The sequence below is a fragment of the Hemiscyllium ocellatum genome, chromosome 39, assembly GCF_020745735.1.
Source record: "Hemiscyllium ocellatum isolate sHemOce1 chromosome 39, sHemOce1.pat.X.cur, whole genome shotgun sequence".
Lineage (NCBI taxonomy): Eukaryota > Metazoa > Chordata > Chondrichthyes > Orectolobiformes > Hemiscylliidae > Hemiscyllium > Hemiscyllium ocellatum.
Genome location: NC_083439.1, coordinates 4,027,535 through 4,047,853, shown reverse-complemented (window position 1 = coordinate 4,047,853; position 20,319 = coordinate 4,027,535). Strand labels below are relative to the sequence as shown.

At 42.4% G+C, this 20,319-nt stretch overlaps 1 protein-coding gene across 1 annotated transcript in view; it reads right to left on the bottom strand.

The window, feature by feature from the left end:
* Positions 1 to 20,319, bottom strand: part of strc1 (stereocilin 1) — a 71,049-nt gene that overhangs the window by 45,713 nt on the left and 5,017 nt on the right. The window contains exons 3-6 of the mRNA XM_060852843.1: positions 7,287 to 7,346; positions 4,308 to 4,418; positions 2,580 to 2,734; positions 128 to 314 (exon numbers count right to left, since the gene is read on the bottom strand). Of these exons, the coding sequence (XP_060708826.1) occupies positions 128 to 314; positions 2,580 to 2,734; positions 4,308 to 4,418; positions 7,287 to 7,301 (468 nt within the window). The 5' untranslated portion in view covers positions 7,302 to 7,346. The remainder of the gene's footprint in view (positions 1 to 127; positions 315 to 2,579; positions 2,735 to 4,307; positions 4,419 to 7,286; positions 7,347 to 20,319) is intronic.

Here is a 20,319-nt window from a genome sequence, read left to right as displayed (position 1 = left end):
GGGGGGGGGGGGGGGGGGGCCTTGTGTGCTTCAAAAGTATCTCTATACTACTATCGTAGAGTGTCAGAGGATGCCCTAATGTAAACACTGCCACAGAAATTCTCTTTTTATTCCTGTGTTGTAGTACCTGTAGTCGGGTCAGAAGCTGAAATTTTTCAAACGGTAGGTATACCAGCAGGCTACTGACTTGATGTAGGAATTTCAAAGACCATGTGGTAATGTTGCTATACTGCCCAGAATCCACTGTCCATTGGGCAAAGGCTCGTCTCTGGTCAATGGACAGTTTTCCAAAGCTTTGATTAACCATGTACAATCTGGAAACATAAAAGAAACTGTAAGGGCAGAGCCTGCTATAATACCCTTTACCAAACAGCAAACTCAGCAACAGTTGGCCATGCATGGATTTTATCAAAACAAGTGACTGCATTTGGCTTAAATTGAGAGTACATACCTTTTAAATTGACATTGATCTGGCCATCTAACACAAAAGTCATAAAAATTGCACTTGTTGGATGTTCTATGTGAGGCACATTCATTAGGCATGTTCACTCGCTGCACTGATACAAAGATAAACAATCCCGTCACTGTAACCTGATAACAGGGTTAGCCTGCGATATTGCTGAAGATGTGTTGCTGGAAAAGCTTCAGATTCCTGAAGAAGGGCTCATGCCTGAAACGTTGATTCTCCTGCTCCTCGGATGCTGCCTGTCCTGCTGCGCTTTTCCAGCAACACATTTTCAGCTCTGATCTCCAGCATCTGCAGTCCTCACTTTCACCTAGCCTGCGATATTCATGAGTCTTATTTTCTCTGTAAACTGGAACTCATCAGAATTCATGTTTGTATCTGAATCTGTTTCCAACTCCCATTCACCCGTATCCCTGTGTTTGCTGACCTAGAATAGCTCAGAGGTCAGAATGCCTCAAGTTTTAAAATCATATCCTTCAGGGAATCCTGAGGTACAGGATGTACATGTATTTGGAAAGGCAAACACTGATTAGGGATAGTCAACATGGCTTGTCATGTCTCACAAACTTGATTGAGATTTTTGAGGAAGTAACAAAGAAGATTGATGAGGGCAGAACAGTAGATGTGATCTATAAGGACTTCAGTAAGGCGTTTGACAAGGTTCCCCAAGGGAGACTGATTAGCAAGGTTAGATCTCATGGAATACAGGGAGAACGAGCTATTTGGATACAGAACTGGTTCAAAGGTAGAAGACAGAGGGGGGTGGTGGAGGGTTGTTTTTCAGACTGGAGGCCTGTGACCACTGGAGTGCCACAAGGATCTGTGCTGGGTCTCTACTTTTTGTCATTTACATAAATGATTTGGATGCGAGCATAAGAGGTACAGTTAGTAAGTTTGCAGAGGACACCAAAATTGGAGGTGTAGTGGACAGCAAAGAGGGTTACCTCAGATTACAGCAGGATCTTGATCAGATGGGCCAATGGGCTAAGGAGTGGCACATGGAGTTTAATTCAGATAAATGCGAGGTGCTGCATTTTGGTAAAGCAAATCTGAGCAGGACTTATACACTTAATGGAAAGGTCCTAGGGAGTGTTGCTGAACAAAGAGACCTTGGAGTGCAGGTTCATAGCTCCGTGCAAGTAGAGTCGCAGGTGGATAGGATAGTGAAGAAGGCGTCTGGTATGCTTTCCTTTATTGGTCAGAATATTGAGTACAGGAGTTGGGAGGCCATGTTGCGGCTGTACAGGAAATTGGTTAGGCCACTGTTAGAATATTGTGTGCAACTCTGGTCTCCTTCCTATCGGAAAAATGCTGTGAAACTTGAAAGGGTTCAGAAAAGATTTACAAGGATGTTGCCAGGGTTGGAGAATTTGAGCTACAGGGAGTTGCTGAACAGCCTGGGGCTGTTTTCCCTGGAGCGTCAGAGGCTGAGGGGTGACCTTATAGAGGTTTACAAAATTATGAGGGGCATGGATAGGGTAAATAGGCAAAGTCTTTTCCCCGAGGTTGGGGGGTCCAGAACTAGAGGGCATAGGTTTAGGATGAGAGGGGAAAGATGTAAAAGAGACCTAGGGGGTAGCTTTTTCACACAGAGGATGTTATGTGTATGGAATGAGCTGCCAGAGGAAGTGGTGGAGGCTGGTGCAATTGCAACATTTAAAAGGCATTTGGATGGGTATATGAATAGGAAGGGTTTAAGAGGGATATGGGCCGGGTGCTGGCAGGTGGGACTAGATTGGGTTGGGATATCTGGTTGGCATGGACAAGTTGGACCAAAGGGTCTGTTTCCATGCTGTACATCTCTATGACTCTATTTCAAAACATTCCAAGGCCCCTATACTCTCTCTCAATCTCTAACCTCATTGAACTACATAACCCTTAGATTTATGTGCTCCTCTAATTGTGACCTCTTGCAAATCCCCAAATTTATTTGGACAAATATAGTGATATAGTACCACAATTATATTTATGATTTTTAACTATGATCAGTCAATGATAATCTTTGTGAACACAAATCACCATTGTAACACAAAGAGGAAGATAACAAACATTAAAGAAATGACACAAATAATCAAACACAGATCTTAAACTGTTGACAGGATGTGGAACGCACACTTGCTCTTTGTCCAAGATTGCTGGAAGAGCTTGGATTTCAGATGCTGACAGAAGTGGTAGGAAATTATCAAACTCTGGAAAAATATTTGGATCAACAAGCAGGATTCTGTTGAAGTAAACAGCCGCCATGACTCTCTTCAAATCATCCCGAATCTGAAATTAAAACCAGAACTCTTAAAATAGAAATCACTATTTCAGAATCAGAAAAATTAAACATACTTCAAATTGAAAATCAATATTTAAATAATGTAAAAAATTTTGAAGTTGAAAGATTTCATTGCATAATCTCAATAGATGTCTTTCACTCACTGGGGACCACTCTGCCTTTAAATAACACTTCTCTATCTTGCTTTGCTGAATAACATCTCATCTTTTCTCAATCAATGTCATAGACAATCCACAAGAGATCTGGGCAGTATAAGGAGCAATGAAGTTGCCATATATAGATAAAACACAGATCCTTAATTGCTACTATATCACAAGTACCACATTTCGAACATTCAGTATTAAGTAACTATATATAAATCATGTGAGTCCCCTTTAATGGAAGTAAGTCTTCATGGCTGGTGAGATGAGCCCGCCCGATGGGATATATTGTTAGTCAGAGAAAGTGTTAGGATTCTGCAGTTGCACATGACACTTCAAGCAGTTCTACTCACTTAATGTTCATTCCTGATTTTTTTTATCAACTGTTTTGATATTACCCTTCCATATTAATATGTGCAATTTATATCCAATTAAGTAGGAAGCATTTAATTGCCTCATAATGAATAGTGGCCCTTAACTGAACCTTTGTAAAAGGATCTCTCACAAGGGATCACAAGCCAGGGAAAGGAGATAAGTCAATGGGTGAGTCATCACAAATTCATTCAAGTATCAAAGCTGGTGATACCTTGGGTATCATACCCACCTCTGAATCAGCCAGAGACTTGTCACTCACAGTACAGCACTGAGAGAATGTAGGATTGTCAGAGTCGGTATCTTTCAGATGATATGTTAAACCAAAGCCCCATCTGCAAGCTCAAGTAGATCCTATGACATTACTATGAAGAGGAGCAGGGGAGTTATCCCAGATGCATGGCCAATATCCATCCCTCCGCTAACATTATTATAACAGGTAAGGCCATTATTGCATTGTTGGTTCCAGAAGTTGTTTACAAATTACTTGCTACATTTATGTTACAATTCCTATACTTCAAAATTTCACTGGCTACTTCGCACACAGGGACATCACGAAATTGTGAAAAGAGCTGCAAGAATGTTGTGGTTCTGTTCGCAGAGCTGGGAGTTTTTGTTGCAAACGTTTCGTTCCCTTTCTAGGTGACATCCTCAGTGCTTGGGAGTCTCCTGTGAAGCTCATGTCAGAAGCGCTTCACAGGAGGCTCCCAAGCACTGAGGATGTCACCTAGAAAGGGGACGAAACGTTTGCAACAAAAACTCCCAGCTCGGCGAACAGAAACACAATGAGCACCCGAGCTACAAATCTTCTCCCAAACTTTGAGCTGCAAGAATTGCAAGTCTCTCCATTTTCAGATTGTATCTTCTTTTCAGCTAGACACAATGGGGCCTAGAGTAGGAGACCACTAACTAAATACATAAAGTGGATTAAAAAAAATTACACATGCTTTGACTCTCTTTAGTAGCGATATTGCAAAAAAGTGTTTTCTGGTTAACATAATGCTGTGCGTGTCAAAAGATTAATGATAAATGGCATCAAATAACACACCTGCAAACCATTCCAGTTTATGTTTAAGAGCTGTAGGAGCTGCTTTGCAGCTTGAATGTCGAGTGCAGAAAGCACCCCTTCAAGATCGACCGCAGAAAGTTTCAGATACTCCTGTTTTTGGAGGGCAAGAAAAAAAAACAGTGAGAAACACAATAGTAATTTCTACAGCATTACTACCTGGATAAAAACATACAGTTGTATTGGCACTGATTTAGTTCCACTGTGCTGTATGGGTGTGTAATATGAAGCTTTGCGAGATATGTATAATGTTTAAATCAAAAGCAGCATAACTAAACTTCCATATATGGCAAGTTGCTGACATAGAGACAGAGATATTAATTTCTAACTTAGAATTTGTCCACCATTGAGACAACGGCCCATTCGATTCTTGAGGCGCACAAATTCCAACAAGACAAAGACATGAAAAAGAAATACAAGAGGGATTATTACAGATCTCATGATATCCCTTGTAAGGACCAGGAATAACTTATCTAATTGCAGACTTGAAGTTCAGAAGACATTTATGACTGACCACACATACTGGAAGCTCAAAACACAATGCTCACCACCGGAAGATGCAACTGCCTGGCCTCAGGATACCATCCCAGGAATTGGCTGGGTCCGCTATGACTACAGGATGTGCCCCTGACTTCAGAATCTACCATTTCATCTCAGGATACACAAATAATTACCATGTACAGGGTGCGAGAGGAAACTGAACAACAGAATGAGGGAGGACTTGGCTAAAATAGACTGGAAACAAAGATTTTATGGTGGGACAGTTGATGAGCAGTGGAGGACTTTCAAAGCAATTTTTCAAAATGCTCAGCCAATGTATTACCCAGTGAAAAAGAAGGACTGTAAGAAAAAGGGTAATCTGCTATGGGATGTCTAAAGAAATGAGGGAGGCTATCAAATTGAAAAAGAGGCCAAATTGAATAACAGGAAACTAGAAGATTGGGAAAATGTTAAAGGTCAACAGAAAACCACAAAAATAATTACATCGAAAAGTAAGATAGAACATGAGAAAAAAACTAGAACAAAATATAAAGTCAGATAGCAAATGTTTCTACAAATACATCAAAGAGTGGCTAAAGTAAACATTGGTCCTTTAGAGGTAAGAATAATAGTAAAAAGGATTACTACTTGTTTGGCAAAAAGCTGCAGCATGCTGCTATGCAGAAGGATTTGGGTGTCTGTGTGTATGAATCACAGAGGGTTGGTCTTCAGGTACAAGTAATTAGGAAGGCAAATGGAATTTTGTCCTTCATTGTTAAAGGGATTGAGTTTAAAAGCAGGGAGGTTATGGTGCAGCTGTACAGGGCACTGATGAGGCCACTGAATGCAGGTTTGATTCTCTACTTGAGAAAGGATGGACTGGCACTAGAGGAGAAGCAGCAGAGGTTCAACTAGGTTGATTTCGGAGCTGAGGGGTATGGCTTATGAGGAGAGACTAGGAAGACTGCGATTATATTCATTGGAATTTAGAAAAATGAGGGAGCATCTTATAGAAACATAAAAATTAATGAAAGGGATAGATAAGATAAAAGTAGAGAGGATGTTTCCACTGGCAGGTGAAACTAGGACAAGGGGGCTCAGCCTCAAAATTAAGGGAAGCAGATTTAGGACTGAATTAAAAAACTTCTTCACCCAGAGGGTTGTAAATCTAAAAAATTCCTTGCCCAGTGAAGTAGTTGACACTATTTCAGTAAACGTTTTTAAAGCTAACGTAGTTTTTTTTGGACAATAAAGGAATTAAGGGATACGGTGAGAGCGCGGGTAAGTGGAGCTGAATTGGCAAAAAGATTAGCCATGATCTTAATGAATGTGAAGCAGGCTTGAAGGGCCAGATGGCCTACTTCTGTTCCTAGTTCTTATATAACACATCACACATTTGCATCTATGCTGTTCCTTACGTCTCTTCTGCCCTCTCACACAAGTTCTAATTGGCCCAATGTCTTAGTAAATAAATGTACAGCTCAGTATGGGACATGGAGGACAGAAACAGGCTATTCCAACCTACTGACCCGAGCTGGTGCGTCTGCTCTGCACTAAACCTGCTCTCAAAGTACTTCACCTCATCACATCCAAAGCAAATCAGAGCAGGACTTATGCACTTAATGGTAAAGTCCTGGGGAATGTTGCTGAACAAAGAGACCTTGGAGTGCAGGTTCATTGTTCCATGAAAGTAGAGGTGCAGGTAGACTGGACAGTGAAGAAAATGTTTGGTATGCCTTCCTTTATTGATCAGAGCATTGAATATAGAAGTTGGGAGGTCATGTTGTAACATTGGTTAGGCCACTTTTGGAATATTGCATGCAATTCTGGTTTCCTTCCTATTGGAAGGATGACTTGAAACTGTTCAGAAATCATTTACAAGAATGTTGCCAGGGTTGGAGGATTTGAGATATAGGGAGAGGCTGAGTAGGCTGTTTTCCCTGGAGCGTTGGAGGCTGAGGGGTGACTTTATAGAGGTTTATAAAAGTATGAGGGGCATGGATGGAATAAATAGACAAGGTCTTCTCCCAGGGGTGGAGGAGTCTAGAACTAGAGGGCAAAGATTTAAGGTGGGAGGGGAAAGATATAAAAGGGACCTAAGGGGCAACTTTTTCACACAGAGGGTGGTGCGTGTATGGAATGAGCTGCCACAGGAAGTGGAGAAGGCTGGAACAATTACAGCATTTAAAAGGATGGGTATACGAATAGGAAGGGTTTAGAGGAATATGGGCCAAGTCCTGGCAAATGGGACTTGATTAGGTTAGGATATCTAGTTGGCATGGACGAGTTAGACTGAAGGATCTGTTCCCATGCTGTACATCTCCATGACTCTATAAGACTATTCACTTCTCTCTGGCATTTTATCTAGTTTCTCCATGAACATTTATCAGCTTCCAAATGCAAGCTTCCCTCTTTAATGTGGATCATTGTGTTATTCCCATGATATGAGTTATATTATGTTTGTCAATACTGATACATTACCCTTACTAAGTCCATGTCTGATGATCCTCCTTCCTTCTGCACCAAGCTCAATAGGACAGACTAAAAAAAAAACATTGTTAATATAAGAGTGCCTATTAACACCACAATGCCCATCAAACAGATCAGATGGAACTTATGTCAGGACTCACAACTGGGTCTATTTTACAACAGTTACTTCCACCTAATAGCACATTACAGTTTACAAAATCTATTTAGAATATGTCTCCACAAATTATAGCAATAGAACCAATGGCCAAAATTGCAGCATACAATTTCCAGCAAAATTCAGTCAATGGAGGATCATTATGAAATATAAATGGTGCGGAATATCAATTGTAGTCACGTAATAACAGTGAAGTTTTCCGGTGACAATAATATAGAATTACAACTTCACCCCCTATTTGACCAGGAATAGCAGTCAGTATATTAGCGAGAAACAGTGGTCCAAGGATTGCTGAGAATACTCCTTCTCTTCCTTGTATAGTGCCCTAGGATCATTTACATCCAATTGTGATGGCAAACAGCAGGGGGCTTTGGTTTTTCTCCTCTGAAAGACAGTGTCTTCAAAATTGCAGCACTCCCATATCCTGCAGGCTGGAAGGTCAAGCTAGATTTGTGTTCAACCTTTGGAGTGGGACCTTCACCTGCAACCTTCTAACTCAAACATAACAGCTTAACCCATTGTGTCACTCTCTAAATTCCTTATATTATTGTTTTAAGAGGTTCTAGTTTGACAGATCAACAAATAGTTACTACTTGAATGATATTGAGATCCTTGTAATAATAGTAGATAATCCCAGCTTCATAGCACATGATTACATTTTACCATTAGATACTATAAAATGGTAGATGTTGGGTTCTTGTGGCACAGTGGTAGTGTTACTTCCTCTAGGTCAGAAGAGCTAGTCTCAAGTCTCACCTGCTCCAGAGGTGTAGTATGACATATTTGAACAAGTCAAATATCTAAAAAGGGAGGAATCGAAGAATATATAATAGGAAATCAAAGTGAAGGAATATAATTTAGTTCCCATGAATACAATTAATATTTTTTATGCCTTACCCCAAAACAGTGGAGCAATTCTTTCTTGGTTCTGTAGTTGTTTTCATTCTGCAGGTAGTTTAGAACAGTATGCAGGACACTTCTTTTAGCATTCTGAACAACTTGAAGGAATACAATTCGATCATCTTCCAGAGCCATTAAGACCATGATGATCTTATTTATTGTATTCATAAGACTTACTTTCAGGTCCTCACTAAGTGTGTTATGTAGCATCAGACCAATGTTTTCCAAACCACACATAATCAAAGGCGGAATATCTCCCAATCGGAACTGTTCGTATGTGCATAGCTGTGATGCATTCAGAGTGCATGTCCACTGGAGTTGCGAGATGAGATCTTCCATTGGGCAGATCTTGATCTCCATAGAATTGGTAGAGTTATGGATTTCCATGCAGTCTGCCTCAACCCAAGTGTTCTCTGGATCACTGGTCAATGCGTGAAGCACACTGGGATCTTGGCATACATATTTATTGAAATTACTCTGATCGTAGTCAAAGCAGAGTGCCACGGTAGTTGGGTCCACCCGTTGTTCCGTCCAGAAAGAATAAATACACATGGCAGCAGGATTTATTCCATCTGCTTCAACATATGAGCAGTAGCTAGGGAGCCAGGTGCCGCTCATATTGATGAGCAAACTCCACAATCGTGTTGAATTGCGACAAGCAGCTTGTACAAAATTGTCGAGGTCATATTGACTACAGAATTCAACAGTAGCAAGATCTACAGAAGAGAGATCTATCCACTCTTCATATCTGCAGGATTCATTGTCATCACTTGTATGTGGATTGATTTGGATGTTGCAGTGGGATTTTAACCAGGCATTTTCAGGATACAACAACAAGTCACTTAGCAATGCCTTACTGTGACAAACAAATCGAGTGAAATTTGCTTCGTCATTCCTCCAACAAAAATCTACCAGGTAAGGATCAACTGATTCATGTGACCACTGACTGTAGTGACAGTATGTGGCCACATCTGTATCACTACTTGGCAAAACGGAAGAATCATTACAGAAGTCAGTCAGCCAAAGATTGAACTCATTCTTCAATAACTCCTGAAGAATTACTGGGTTTTTGCACACATAGATGTTGAACTGCTCCCCATCAATATTGAAACACACTGCTACCACAGTGCTATCTACTGCAGCTGAGTACGTCCAATTTTCATAGCGGCAAAGATTTTCCACAGCATTCGTAAGATCTTGTGTGGTTGGGTTGGAAGTGGCATGGGGCAGCACCGTATCACTGCCTTCCTCTGGAATTACACTGGAGACCACTGTGGAATGTGAATTGCTGGCACAGTAGTCGTTCAGCCAGGAATTTTCAGAATTATTCAGCAGAATTTCCAACAGTGGTGGACTGGTGCAAACCATGTGATTAAAAGCAGCTTGATCAGTCTCCTTGCAGAGTGCCACAACAGCAGAAGCTACGGAAAGATAATTCAGCCATGCTTCATAGTCACAACTGTTCTCAGCACTGCAGGCAGACATGAGCCAAGTATTGCCAGGATCCTGTATCAATTTATTTAGGAGAATTGCATCATTGCAAACCGATTTATTAAAGTTTGTTTGGTCACTCCTCCAACATAACGAAATTATTGATGGATCTATCGGTTTCTCTTCCCACTTGTCATACATGCAGAATTCACTGTTGCCACTCAAAATGGAGTAATTATTGCAAAAGTCAGCCAGCCAGAAATTGTTCTTTATAAGCTCCTGCAGTGCTGATAGATCACTGCAAACCACATTGGTGAACTGGTCACCATCATGACTGGCACAAAATGTGATCACTTCATCATCTACCATGGAGAAGTCTGTCCACTCATCATAACGACAGTGGATGTCCACTTCTTTTACAGGAGGGATAATGGTGGCTGGACTGCTAGTGAAGCCAATATAGGCACTGTCACTGACCACCTCAGTCATAAGCACAGGGACAAGCATAGTGTTTGAATTGCTATCACAGAAGTCTTTCAGCCAAAAGTGAGCTGGGTTTTTCATGATGCTTTCCAACAGTGATGTATTAGGGCAGACAGTTTTTCTGAATCCAACTTCATCTACAACAGCACAATAACCAAAATCTGTAGAGTTGAACAAATCTCCAGCAACCCAAGAATCATAATTACAAGTGAGATCTTCAATTTGTCTGGCGTCACTTGTAGAAGAAAAAGACCCCACATTGAGACTTCTTTTCTCACAGTAATCAGCATAGAAGTTTAATCCCTTGGTGAGATATGTATACATGAAATTCACTTTAGTGCAAATTTTATTAACTAGTGGGCCTGACTGGTTTCCTGCCAAGCCTCCTATGATACTACAAAACATACGAAGGTTGAATTGATGCTGGAAGTTTTTGTTGCAAAAGGTTCTGTTCAGCAAAAGGAAAAGTTCTTGGTTGCAGCTTGTGGGGAGTTGAGAAAAATCAGAAAAGAACTTAAAACCCGTGGTAGTCCTGTACAGTTCAGTGGGAGGCTGATTAAGGAGGACTTGCATTTTGTCTATTGTAACAGCTTCAAAATTCCAGGTCAGGTTATGAAGAAGACCCCTGTACAGAACAAACAATTGTTTATTTAAGAATATATTATGCATTCAAATCTATCATCTGAGTGTTTACAAAACTTTGATATTCTGATAACGTGTTTTTATCACTTCTGAGATGATAACTCCAGAAAAAATGGAAGAAATTATATTTCTATCGTGCCTTTCTTGATTTCAGGACATCACATAGTACTTTATATCTAATAAAGTATATTCCAAAATGTGGATACTTTTATATTTAGGAAATGCAGCAGCCAATTTGAATAGCAAGATTCCATAACAAGCGATGAAGTAATGGGCAGACAATCTGTTTTGAAAAATGTCATGCTGGAAAAACACAGCAGGCCAGGCAGCATCCGAGGGGCAGGAGAATCGACGTTTCGGGCATAAGCCCTTCTTCAGGAATGAGACTGGTGTACCAAGTGGGCTGAGATAAAGGGGAGGGGCGCTGGGAATACGATAGGTGGAAGGAGGTGAGCGTGAGGGTGATAGGCCGGAGAGGTGGTGGGGGCGGAGAGATCGGGAAGAAGATTGCAGGTCAAGAAGGCAGTGCTGGATCCGGGGGTTGGGACTGAGATAAGGTGGGGGGAGGGGAAATGAGGAAGCTGGAGAAATTACATTCATCCCGTGGAGGGTTCCTAGGCAGAAGATGAGGCGCTCTTCCTCCAGGCGTCGTGTGGTCAGGGTCTGGCGATGGAGGCAGCCAAGGAACGGCATGTCCTTGGCGGAGTTGGAGGGGGAGTTCAAGTGTTCAGCCACAGGGCGGTTGGGTTGGTTGGTGCGGTTGTCCCAGAAACGTTCTGCAAGTAGGCGGCCTGTCTCTCCAATGTAGAGACCACCACATCAGGTGCAACGGATACAGTAAACGATGTGTGCGGAGGTGCAGGTGAATTTGTGACGGATATGGAAGGATCCATTGGGGCCTTGGAGGGAGGTGAGGGGGGAGGTGTGGCGCAAGTTTTGCACTTCTTGCGGTTGCAGGGGAAGGTGCTGGGAGTGGAGGTTGTGTTGGTGGGGGTGTGGACCTGACGAGGGAGTCGCGGAGGGCGTGGTCTCTCCGGAACGCTGATAGGGGTGGGGAGGGGAATATATCCCCGGTGGTGGGGTCTGTTTGGAGGTGACGGAAATGATGGAGGATGATACAATGTATCCAGAGGTTGGTGGGGTGGAAGGTGAGGACCAGTGGGGTTTTGTCCTGGCGATTGGAGGGGCAGGGTTCAAGGGCGGAGGTGTGGGAAGTGGAGAAGATGCGGTGGAGAGCATCGTCGACCACGTCAGGGGGAAAATTGCAGTCTTTGAAGAAGGAGGCCATTTGGGTTGTTCGGTTGTGGAACTGGTCCTCCTGGGAACAGATGTGACGGAGGGGAAGGAATTGGGAATATGGGATGGCGTTTTTACAGGGGGCAGGGTGGGAGGAGGTGTAGTCTAGATAGCTGTGGGGGTCGGTCGGCCTTCACCTTCCACCCCACCAACCTTTGGATACATCGTGTCATCCTCCGTCATTTGATGTCACAAAGAAACAAGTGGGCATTATGTGAGTGGAACTGAGAAATCGGAAGGGCATGATCACCTTGATGAGATTGTATTATAGGCCCCCCCATCCTGCAAAAAGTCAGCAGGAAATTGAGGAGGAAATATCCAGGGAGATATCTGTAAGAATAATAGGGTGGCAATGGTAGGGGACTTTAACTTTCCAAACATAGACTGGGACTGCCATCGTATTAAGGGCTTGGATGTGGAGAAAGACACTAAAATGAAGAAACTTGAGTCAATAAATATAATGTCTTGAAAGTGTCCATAATACAGAAGAGGTGTGGGAGGTCTTAAAATAGAAAGAGATAGATAAATCCCCAGGACCTGATCAGGTGTATTGCAAAACATTGTGGGAAGGTAGGACAGGGATTGTTGGGCCCCTCGATGCAATATTTGTAGCATCAAAAGCCATAGGTGAGGTGCAGCAGACTGAAGAATGGCTAATGTTGTGATATATTTAAGAAACGTGGTAAGGAAAAGCCAGGAACTATAGACCAATGAGCCTGATGTCAGTGGTGGGTAAGTTGTTGGAGGGGATTCTGACAGACAGAAATTACATACAATTGGAAAGACAAGGATTGATTAGAGACAGTCAGCATGGTTTTATGCACAGGAAATTATGTCTGACAAACTTCATTGAGCTTTTTGAAGAAGCAACCACAGATGAAAGCAGAGCAGTAGAGGTTGTCTACATGGACTTTAGCAAGGCCTTTGACAAGGTTTCACTGGTTAATAAAGTTAAATCATTTGGGATCCAGGGAGAGCTAACAAATTGGACACAAAATTTGCTTGATGGTAGGAGACAGAGGGTGGTGATAAAGGGTTGTTGTTCGGACTGCAGGCTTGTGACCAATGGTTTGCCACTAGGATTGGTGCAGGGTCCACTGTTGTTTGTCATTTACATCAACGATTTGGATGAGAATATAGGGGGCATGTTTAGTAACTTTGCAGGTGACACCAAAATTGGTGATATAGTGGACAAAGAAGGTTATGTAAGAGTATAACAAGATCTTGACCAGAAAGGCCAAAGGGCCGAGGAGTGGCAGATGGAGTTTAGTTTCGATAAATGTGAGGTAAAGCATTTTCGAAGGACAAACCAGGGCAGGACTTACACAATTAATGGTAGGGCCCAATGGAGTGTTATCAAACAGAGAGACTTAGGGATAAAGGTACATAGTTCTTTGAAAGTGGCACCACAGGGTGATAAAGGTGGTGTTTGGCATGCTTGCTTTTATTGGTCAGAGCACTGAGTACAGGAATTAGGATGTCATGTTGTGGCGGTACAAGACATTGATGAGGTCATTTTTGGAACAGTGTGTAGAATTCTGGTTGTCCTTCTATAGGGTGTTATTTAACTGGAAAGGATGCAAAAATGACTTACAAGGATGTTACCAAGACTGAACGGTTTGAGTTATAAGGAGAGGCTAGAGCTTCCTTCACTGGAGTATAGGAAGCTCGGGGAGGACCGTATAGAGTTTTATAAAATAATGAGAAGCACAAATAAGACGAATAGCCAAGGTCTTTTCCTCAGGATAGGGGATTCCAAAGTCAGAAGCCATAGGTTTAAGGTGAGAGGGGAAAGATTTAAAAGGGACTTGAGGTGCAACTTTTTCACAGTGAAATGGTGCATATTTGGGATGAACTGCCAGAGAAAGTGGTGGAGGTTGATACAATTACAACATTTAAAAGACATTCAGACAGGTATATGAATAGAAAGGGTTTCGAGGGATAAGTGCCCGAGCACGCCCAGATGGGACTCGTTCAGTTTAGGAAACTTGGTCTGCATGGACAAGATGGACTGAAGGGTCTGTTTCTATGCTGTATGACTCTATGACTGAACAGTTGAATAAATTCTTGAAGGTGGAAATCTGAAGGGCTACGGCAAACAGTAGGGGATGGGATTAATTGGATAGCTCTTTTAAAGAGGTGGCACAGATAGGATAGGCTGGACGGTCTCCCTCAGGGCTACTGCATACTACATAGATAACCCTGAGGAACAGAACTGCATTTCTTGCCAACATTCCTCCACTCCAGCATGATCAGCAAACATCACTTCTTTCAGCTCAATGCTGAAGGAGGACTCTGACTGTGATTAAAGTTGCTGTTGTGTTTACTCATTGTAACAGTAACTTCACAATACCAACTGCTCTGAATTGTGATCAAGTGCTGAATGAGTGCAAATCAAAATTGAGCAGACTGTCATTCAATACCTGGATCCTTATTCAAGCACAGTAGAATTCTAGAATACCCATTCTGTTTACAACCTCACAGATCCTTTTCATTTATTTTTCTGTTTAATCCAATCATGTCACATCATCTTCAATAATTCAACCAATTCACACAATGACCCATAGAATATGGGATGGAGCTTCAAAACTGTAATTTGACCAACTGCTTTGATTAATGTCACAAACTATAAGAGTGAAACTCAAATGGTTGCTGATCATTACAGTTATAGCTTCAATCTCACACTCCAGTATTCTTAAATAATATACAAATAGTTTACACTATCAGGTTCAACTCCATTGAAGAAAGGAGCCTTTCACTACTGTCCAAGTACCTCCACTCCTCTCTTAGCAATTGTTTTAATCAGCAGGAAGAACAGAACAGCAGAATATTGTTTAAAAAGAGACACTGCAGAAAGCTGAAGTACAGGAGGATCTGAGTCACAAGAAGAGGAAATACTGGGAAGTCTCAGTAGGTCCGGCAGCATCTCTGGAGAGAAAGCAGAATTAATGTTTCAGGTCCAGTGACCCATCTTCAGACTTTTCTGAAACATCACTGGATCCAAAATGTTAATTCTACTTTCTCTCCACAGATGCTGTCAGACATGCTAAGTTTTTCCAGCAATTTCTGTTTCTGATTTCCAGCATCCACAGTTATAGAGTCATAAAGCACGGAAACAGACCCTTTGGTCCAACTCATCTATGCCAATCAAGTTTTCTGAACAAAACTAGGCCCACTTACCTATTTTTGGCCCTTATCCCTCTAAACCCTTCCTATTCATGTTGCATCCAAACACAGTTATTTCATACGATTTTTGAGAAAGTTTATAGCTCAGGTTGTGGTTCAGGTTGGAAGTTTGCTCGCTGAGCTGGTAGATTTGTTCTCAGATGTTTCATCATCATGCTAGCTAACATCATCAGCAAGCCTCTGATGAAGCGCTGGGGTTCTGTCCTGCTTGGTTATTTGTGTATCTAGCCTGTTGTGGTGGGTGAAATCACTTCCAGTTCTTTTTGAGAAGTTGGTTAATGGGGTTCAAAGCGAAATGTTTGTTAATGAGGTTCCAGTTTGAATGCCAGGCCTCTAGGGATTCCGGTGGGTGTCTTTGTTTAGCCTGTCCCAGGATGGATGTATTGTCACAGTTGAACTGGTATCCCTCTTCATCTGTGTAAACGGATACCAGTGATAGTTGGTCATATCTTTTGATGGCTAGTTGGTGCTCATGTATCCTGGTGCCTAGTTTCCTGTCCGTCTGTCCAATGTAATGTTTGTTGCAGTCCTTACAGGGTATTTTGTATATTGCGTTCACTCTGCTGGTTCTTGGTATGGGATCCTTTAAATTTATCAGGAGCTGTTTTAGTGTGGTGGTAAATTTGTGGACTACAATGATGCCTTGGAGTAAGTCTGGTCATCATCTTCGAGATGTCTTTAATATTTGGCAGGGTGGCTACAGTCTCTGGGTGTGTTGTATCTTCTTGTTAGGTCTGTCGTGTAAGAATCGGTGGACTACGCTTATCAGGTACCCGTTGTTCCTGAATACGTTGTATACATCTTCTTCCTCAGCTTCTCGTAGTTCCTGGATGCTGCAGTGTGTTGTGGCGCATTTCAATAATGTCCTAATGCAGTTCGTTTGTGGGACGATTGCTCCTGTAGTTGAATATCTGGTCCGCGTGTGTGGCTTTCCTGTAAATGCCGGTCTGTAGCTCTCCATTGGCTTTGTATTCTACCATAATGTCTAGGAAGGGGAGGCTGTTGTTGTTCTCTTCCTCTTTGGTGAGCGTTATACTGTTAAGGAATTTGTTTGTATGTTTGTGGGTTTCTTCTAATTTGTTGCATTTTGTGATGACAAAGGTTTCATTCATGTAGCGGACCCAGGTCACAGGCAAGCCACACACACACACACACAAACTGACCAGTCTGCCGATTTCTACACAACAAACCTAAACAAGACGACACAACACGCCCAAAGACTCTAGCCACCCTGCCATACATTAAAGATATCTCGGAGATGACGACCAGGCTTCATGGTACCCCACAAACATACCACCACAGTGAAACAGCTACTGCTGAATTTAAAAGGACCCTGTACCAACAACCAGCAGAACAAATGTCATATACAAAATACCCTGCAAGGACTGCAACAAACATTACATTGGAGAGAGGGGCAGGAAACCAGCCACCAGGATACATGAGCACCAACTAGCTACCAAAAACATGACCAATCATCACTAGGATTCATACACACAGACGAAGAGGGACACCAGTTCAACTGGGACAATACATCCACCCTGGGAAAGGCTAAACAAAGACATGCATGGGAATTCCTAGAGGCCTGGCATTAAATTGGAACTCCAGTAACAAACATATCGATTTGGATCCCATGTACCAACCTCTCAGAAAAAGAACCAGAAATGATTTCACCCACCACAACAGGCCAAGACACACAGATAGAAAGCGGGACAGAACACCAGCGCTTCACCGGAGGCTCACTGATGATGTTACCTAACATGGTGATGAAACGTCGGAGAACAAATCTGCCAATTCAGCAGGCAAGCGTACAGTTATTTCATTTTTTTTTGTTTAGGAGGATCTGGGTGTTAAAAATAAATGAAACACAAAAAGTCAGAATCCAAGTACAGCAAGTAATTAGGAAGGTAAATGGAATGTTGGCCTTTAATTGCAAGGGATATGGATCAGAAAAGTAGGGATGTCTTGTTACACAACTGTTCCTGACATTGATGACACCGCATTTGCATCCTGCGTGCAGTTTGGGTCATTGAAATGAGAGGAAAGACTTGCACTGGAATCAGTTCAGAGAAGTTTCCCAAGGCTCTTTCTTGAGATGGAGGGGTTGTCGTATGTGGAAGAGTTGAGGAGATAAGCCTTTTACTCATTGGAGTTTAGTACAACAAAAGGACCTTATTAAAATGGGAAAGGGGGCTTGACAGGCAGTACAATGAGAAAGAAGACCAAGGGGAGACACTTTCAAAACAGGTTTCCCATTTAAGAAGGAAATGATTTTCTCAGAGGCTTTACCTTCCCAGTTCTCTTGCCCAGGCAGCAGTGAAGGTGAGTCACTGAATACATTCAAGGCAGAATTGAAGAGATTATGATTCAACAAGGGAGTATGGGAGACAGACAAGAAAACTGAATTGAGGCCACAATCAGATCAGTTGATTTTATTTAAGAACAGACTCAAGGGACAAAATAATCTTCTTTTGTTTCCACTTCTTATGATCTTATTACAGTTTTGGAATAACACGGGGTTGCAAAAGACAATCTCATGCCTGAGACACAAAGACATTGCCTGCTGCAGCACTAAGCTGCGCACTACAGAAGACTCAGACATTTACAGCATAGGGGCCATTCAGCCATTATGTTTACACCAATCAGCAAAAGTCTGACTGCACTAATGGGTGGCATGATGGCCCAGTGGTTAGCACTGCTGCCACAAGGCACCAGGGACCCGGGTTCAATTCCAGCTTTAGGCAACTGTCTGTGTGCTCCGGTTTCCTCCCAAAATCCAAAGGATATGCAAGTTAGGTGAATTGACCATGTTAAGTTGCCCATAATGTTCAGGGATATGTACGTTAGGTGCATTAGTCAGGGGTAAATGTAAAGTAATAGCCTAGGGTATTGGGTCTGGGTGGGTTACTCTTCAGAGGGTCTGTGTGGACTTGTTCGGTCTAATGGCCTGTTTCCACACTGTAGGGATTCTATAATTCTAATCCCATTTTCCAGCTTTTGACTTTTACCACCTTCCTCAACTCTCCTCTTCCCCTTCTACCACAACTTTATTCGATCACCCAGCTACTGACCCCTTTACTAATGGATAAAAGTGCTGTCCTGTCCATTCTTATCTATGCCTCTCATAATGTCATAAACCACAATGAGCCCCATCTCAACCTTAAACAATGGAAAACCAAAGAACTGCGGAAGCTGGAAATCAGAAACAGACAATTCTAAAGAAGGATCACTGGACCGAAACATTAGCTCTGCTTTCTCTGCACAGATGCTGCCAGAGCTGCTGAATTTTTCCAACAATTTCTGATGTTGCCCCTCTCAACCTTCACTGCTCCAAGGAAAGCAATCCCAGCCTATCCAGTCTTGCCCCATAGCTCACATCCGCCATCCCAGGCTGCATCCTGGTAAATCTTTTCTGTACTCTTTCTAATGCAATCACATTCTTCCTATGTGATTGCCAGAATTGCACGGAGTACTCCAGTTGAAGCCTCAACATCATTTTATACATATCCAACATCACTGCTTTGCTTTTGTATTCTATGCTTAGCCTCTGTAGTTCATTAGTCCTCTCCAAGTTCACCACCGCATGTTCTTCCAGCGTGAATTCACGGCTGTGCCTGCCTAACCAGTCCTTTAATATCCTCCTGCAGTTAACAACTATACTCCTCATTATTTACCATTCTATCAATTTTCATGACATCTGCAAACTTCTTCATCATTCCCCAATACTTAAGCTCAAGTCATTAACATAGACTATAAACACCAAGAGCCACCGACTGAACTCTGCAGAGCTCCACTGTACAGAGAATACCTTCCGACCATCATTCGCTGTTTCCTGCCTGGCAGCCAATTTTGGATCCAATGTGTCACCTTGCCCTGGATCCCATTAACTCCTTTTTTTTGACCAATCTGCCATGAGTGACCTTATCAAAAGCCATTGTGGACGACATCAAATGCATTAGCCTACCTGGTTACTTTATCAAAAAATTTGATCAAATTTGTCAAACACAAGTCTCCATTAACAAATTCCCTCTGACTTGATCTGTTTGCCTATGCAAATAGGCCAAATTGAGGGGAGGGCACATTGGATTTGGTGCTTGGCAACGAACTAGGTCAGGAGTCAGATCTCTCGTTGGGAGAGCATTTCGGTGATAATGATTACAACTCCCTGACCTTTACTATTGTTATGGAAAAGGATAGGAGCAGACCGTATGGGAAAGTATTTAATTGGGGGAGGGGGAATTATAATGCTATTAGGCAGGAACTGTGGAGCATAAATTGGGAGCAGATATTCTCAGGGAAATACATGATAGAAATATGGAGGTTGTTCAGGGAGCACTTGCTGCAAGTGCTGAATGGGTTTGTCTCACTGAGGCAAGGAAAGGATGGTGGGGTGAAGGAACCTTGGATGACAAGAGATGTGGAACATCTAGTCAAGTAGAAGAAGGAAGCTTACTTAAGGTTGAGGAAGTAATGATCAGTCAGGGCTTTAGAAGGTTACAGGGGAATCAGGAAGGACCTGAAGAATGGACTTCGGAGAGCTAGAAGGGGTATGAAAAAGCCTTGGCAGATACGATTAAGAAAATTCCCAAAGTATTCTAAATTTGTGTGTGGAACAAGAGGATGGCCCAGAGTGACGGTTGGGCCAATCAGGGATAGTGGAGGGAACTTGTGCCTGGAGTCAGAGGAGGTAGGGGAAGTCCTTAATGAATACTTTGCTTCAGTGTTCACTAGTGAGATGGACCATGTCATTTATGTGGACAGCGTGAAATAAGTTGATGTTATGAAGGAGGATGTACCAGAAATTTTGAAAAACATGAGGATAGATAAGGGCCCTGGGCCAGACGGGACATACCCAAGGTTACAATGGGAAGTGACGGAAGAGATTGCTGTGCCTTTGGTGATGATCTTTGCATCCTCACTGTCCACTGGAGTAGT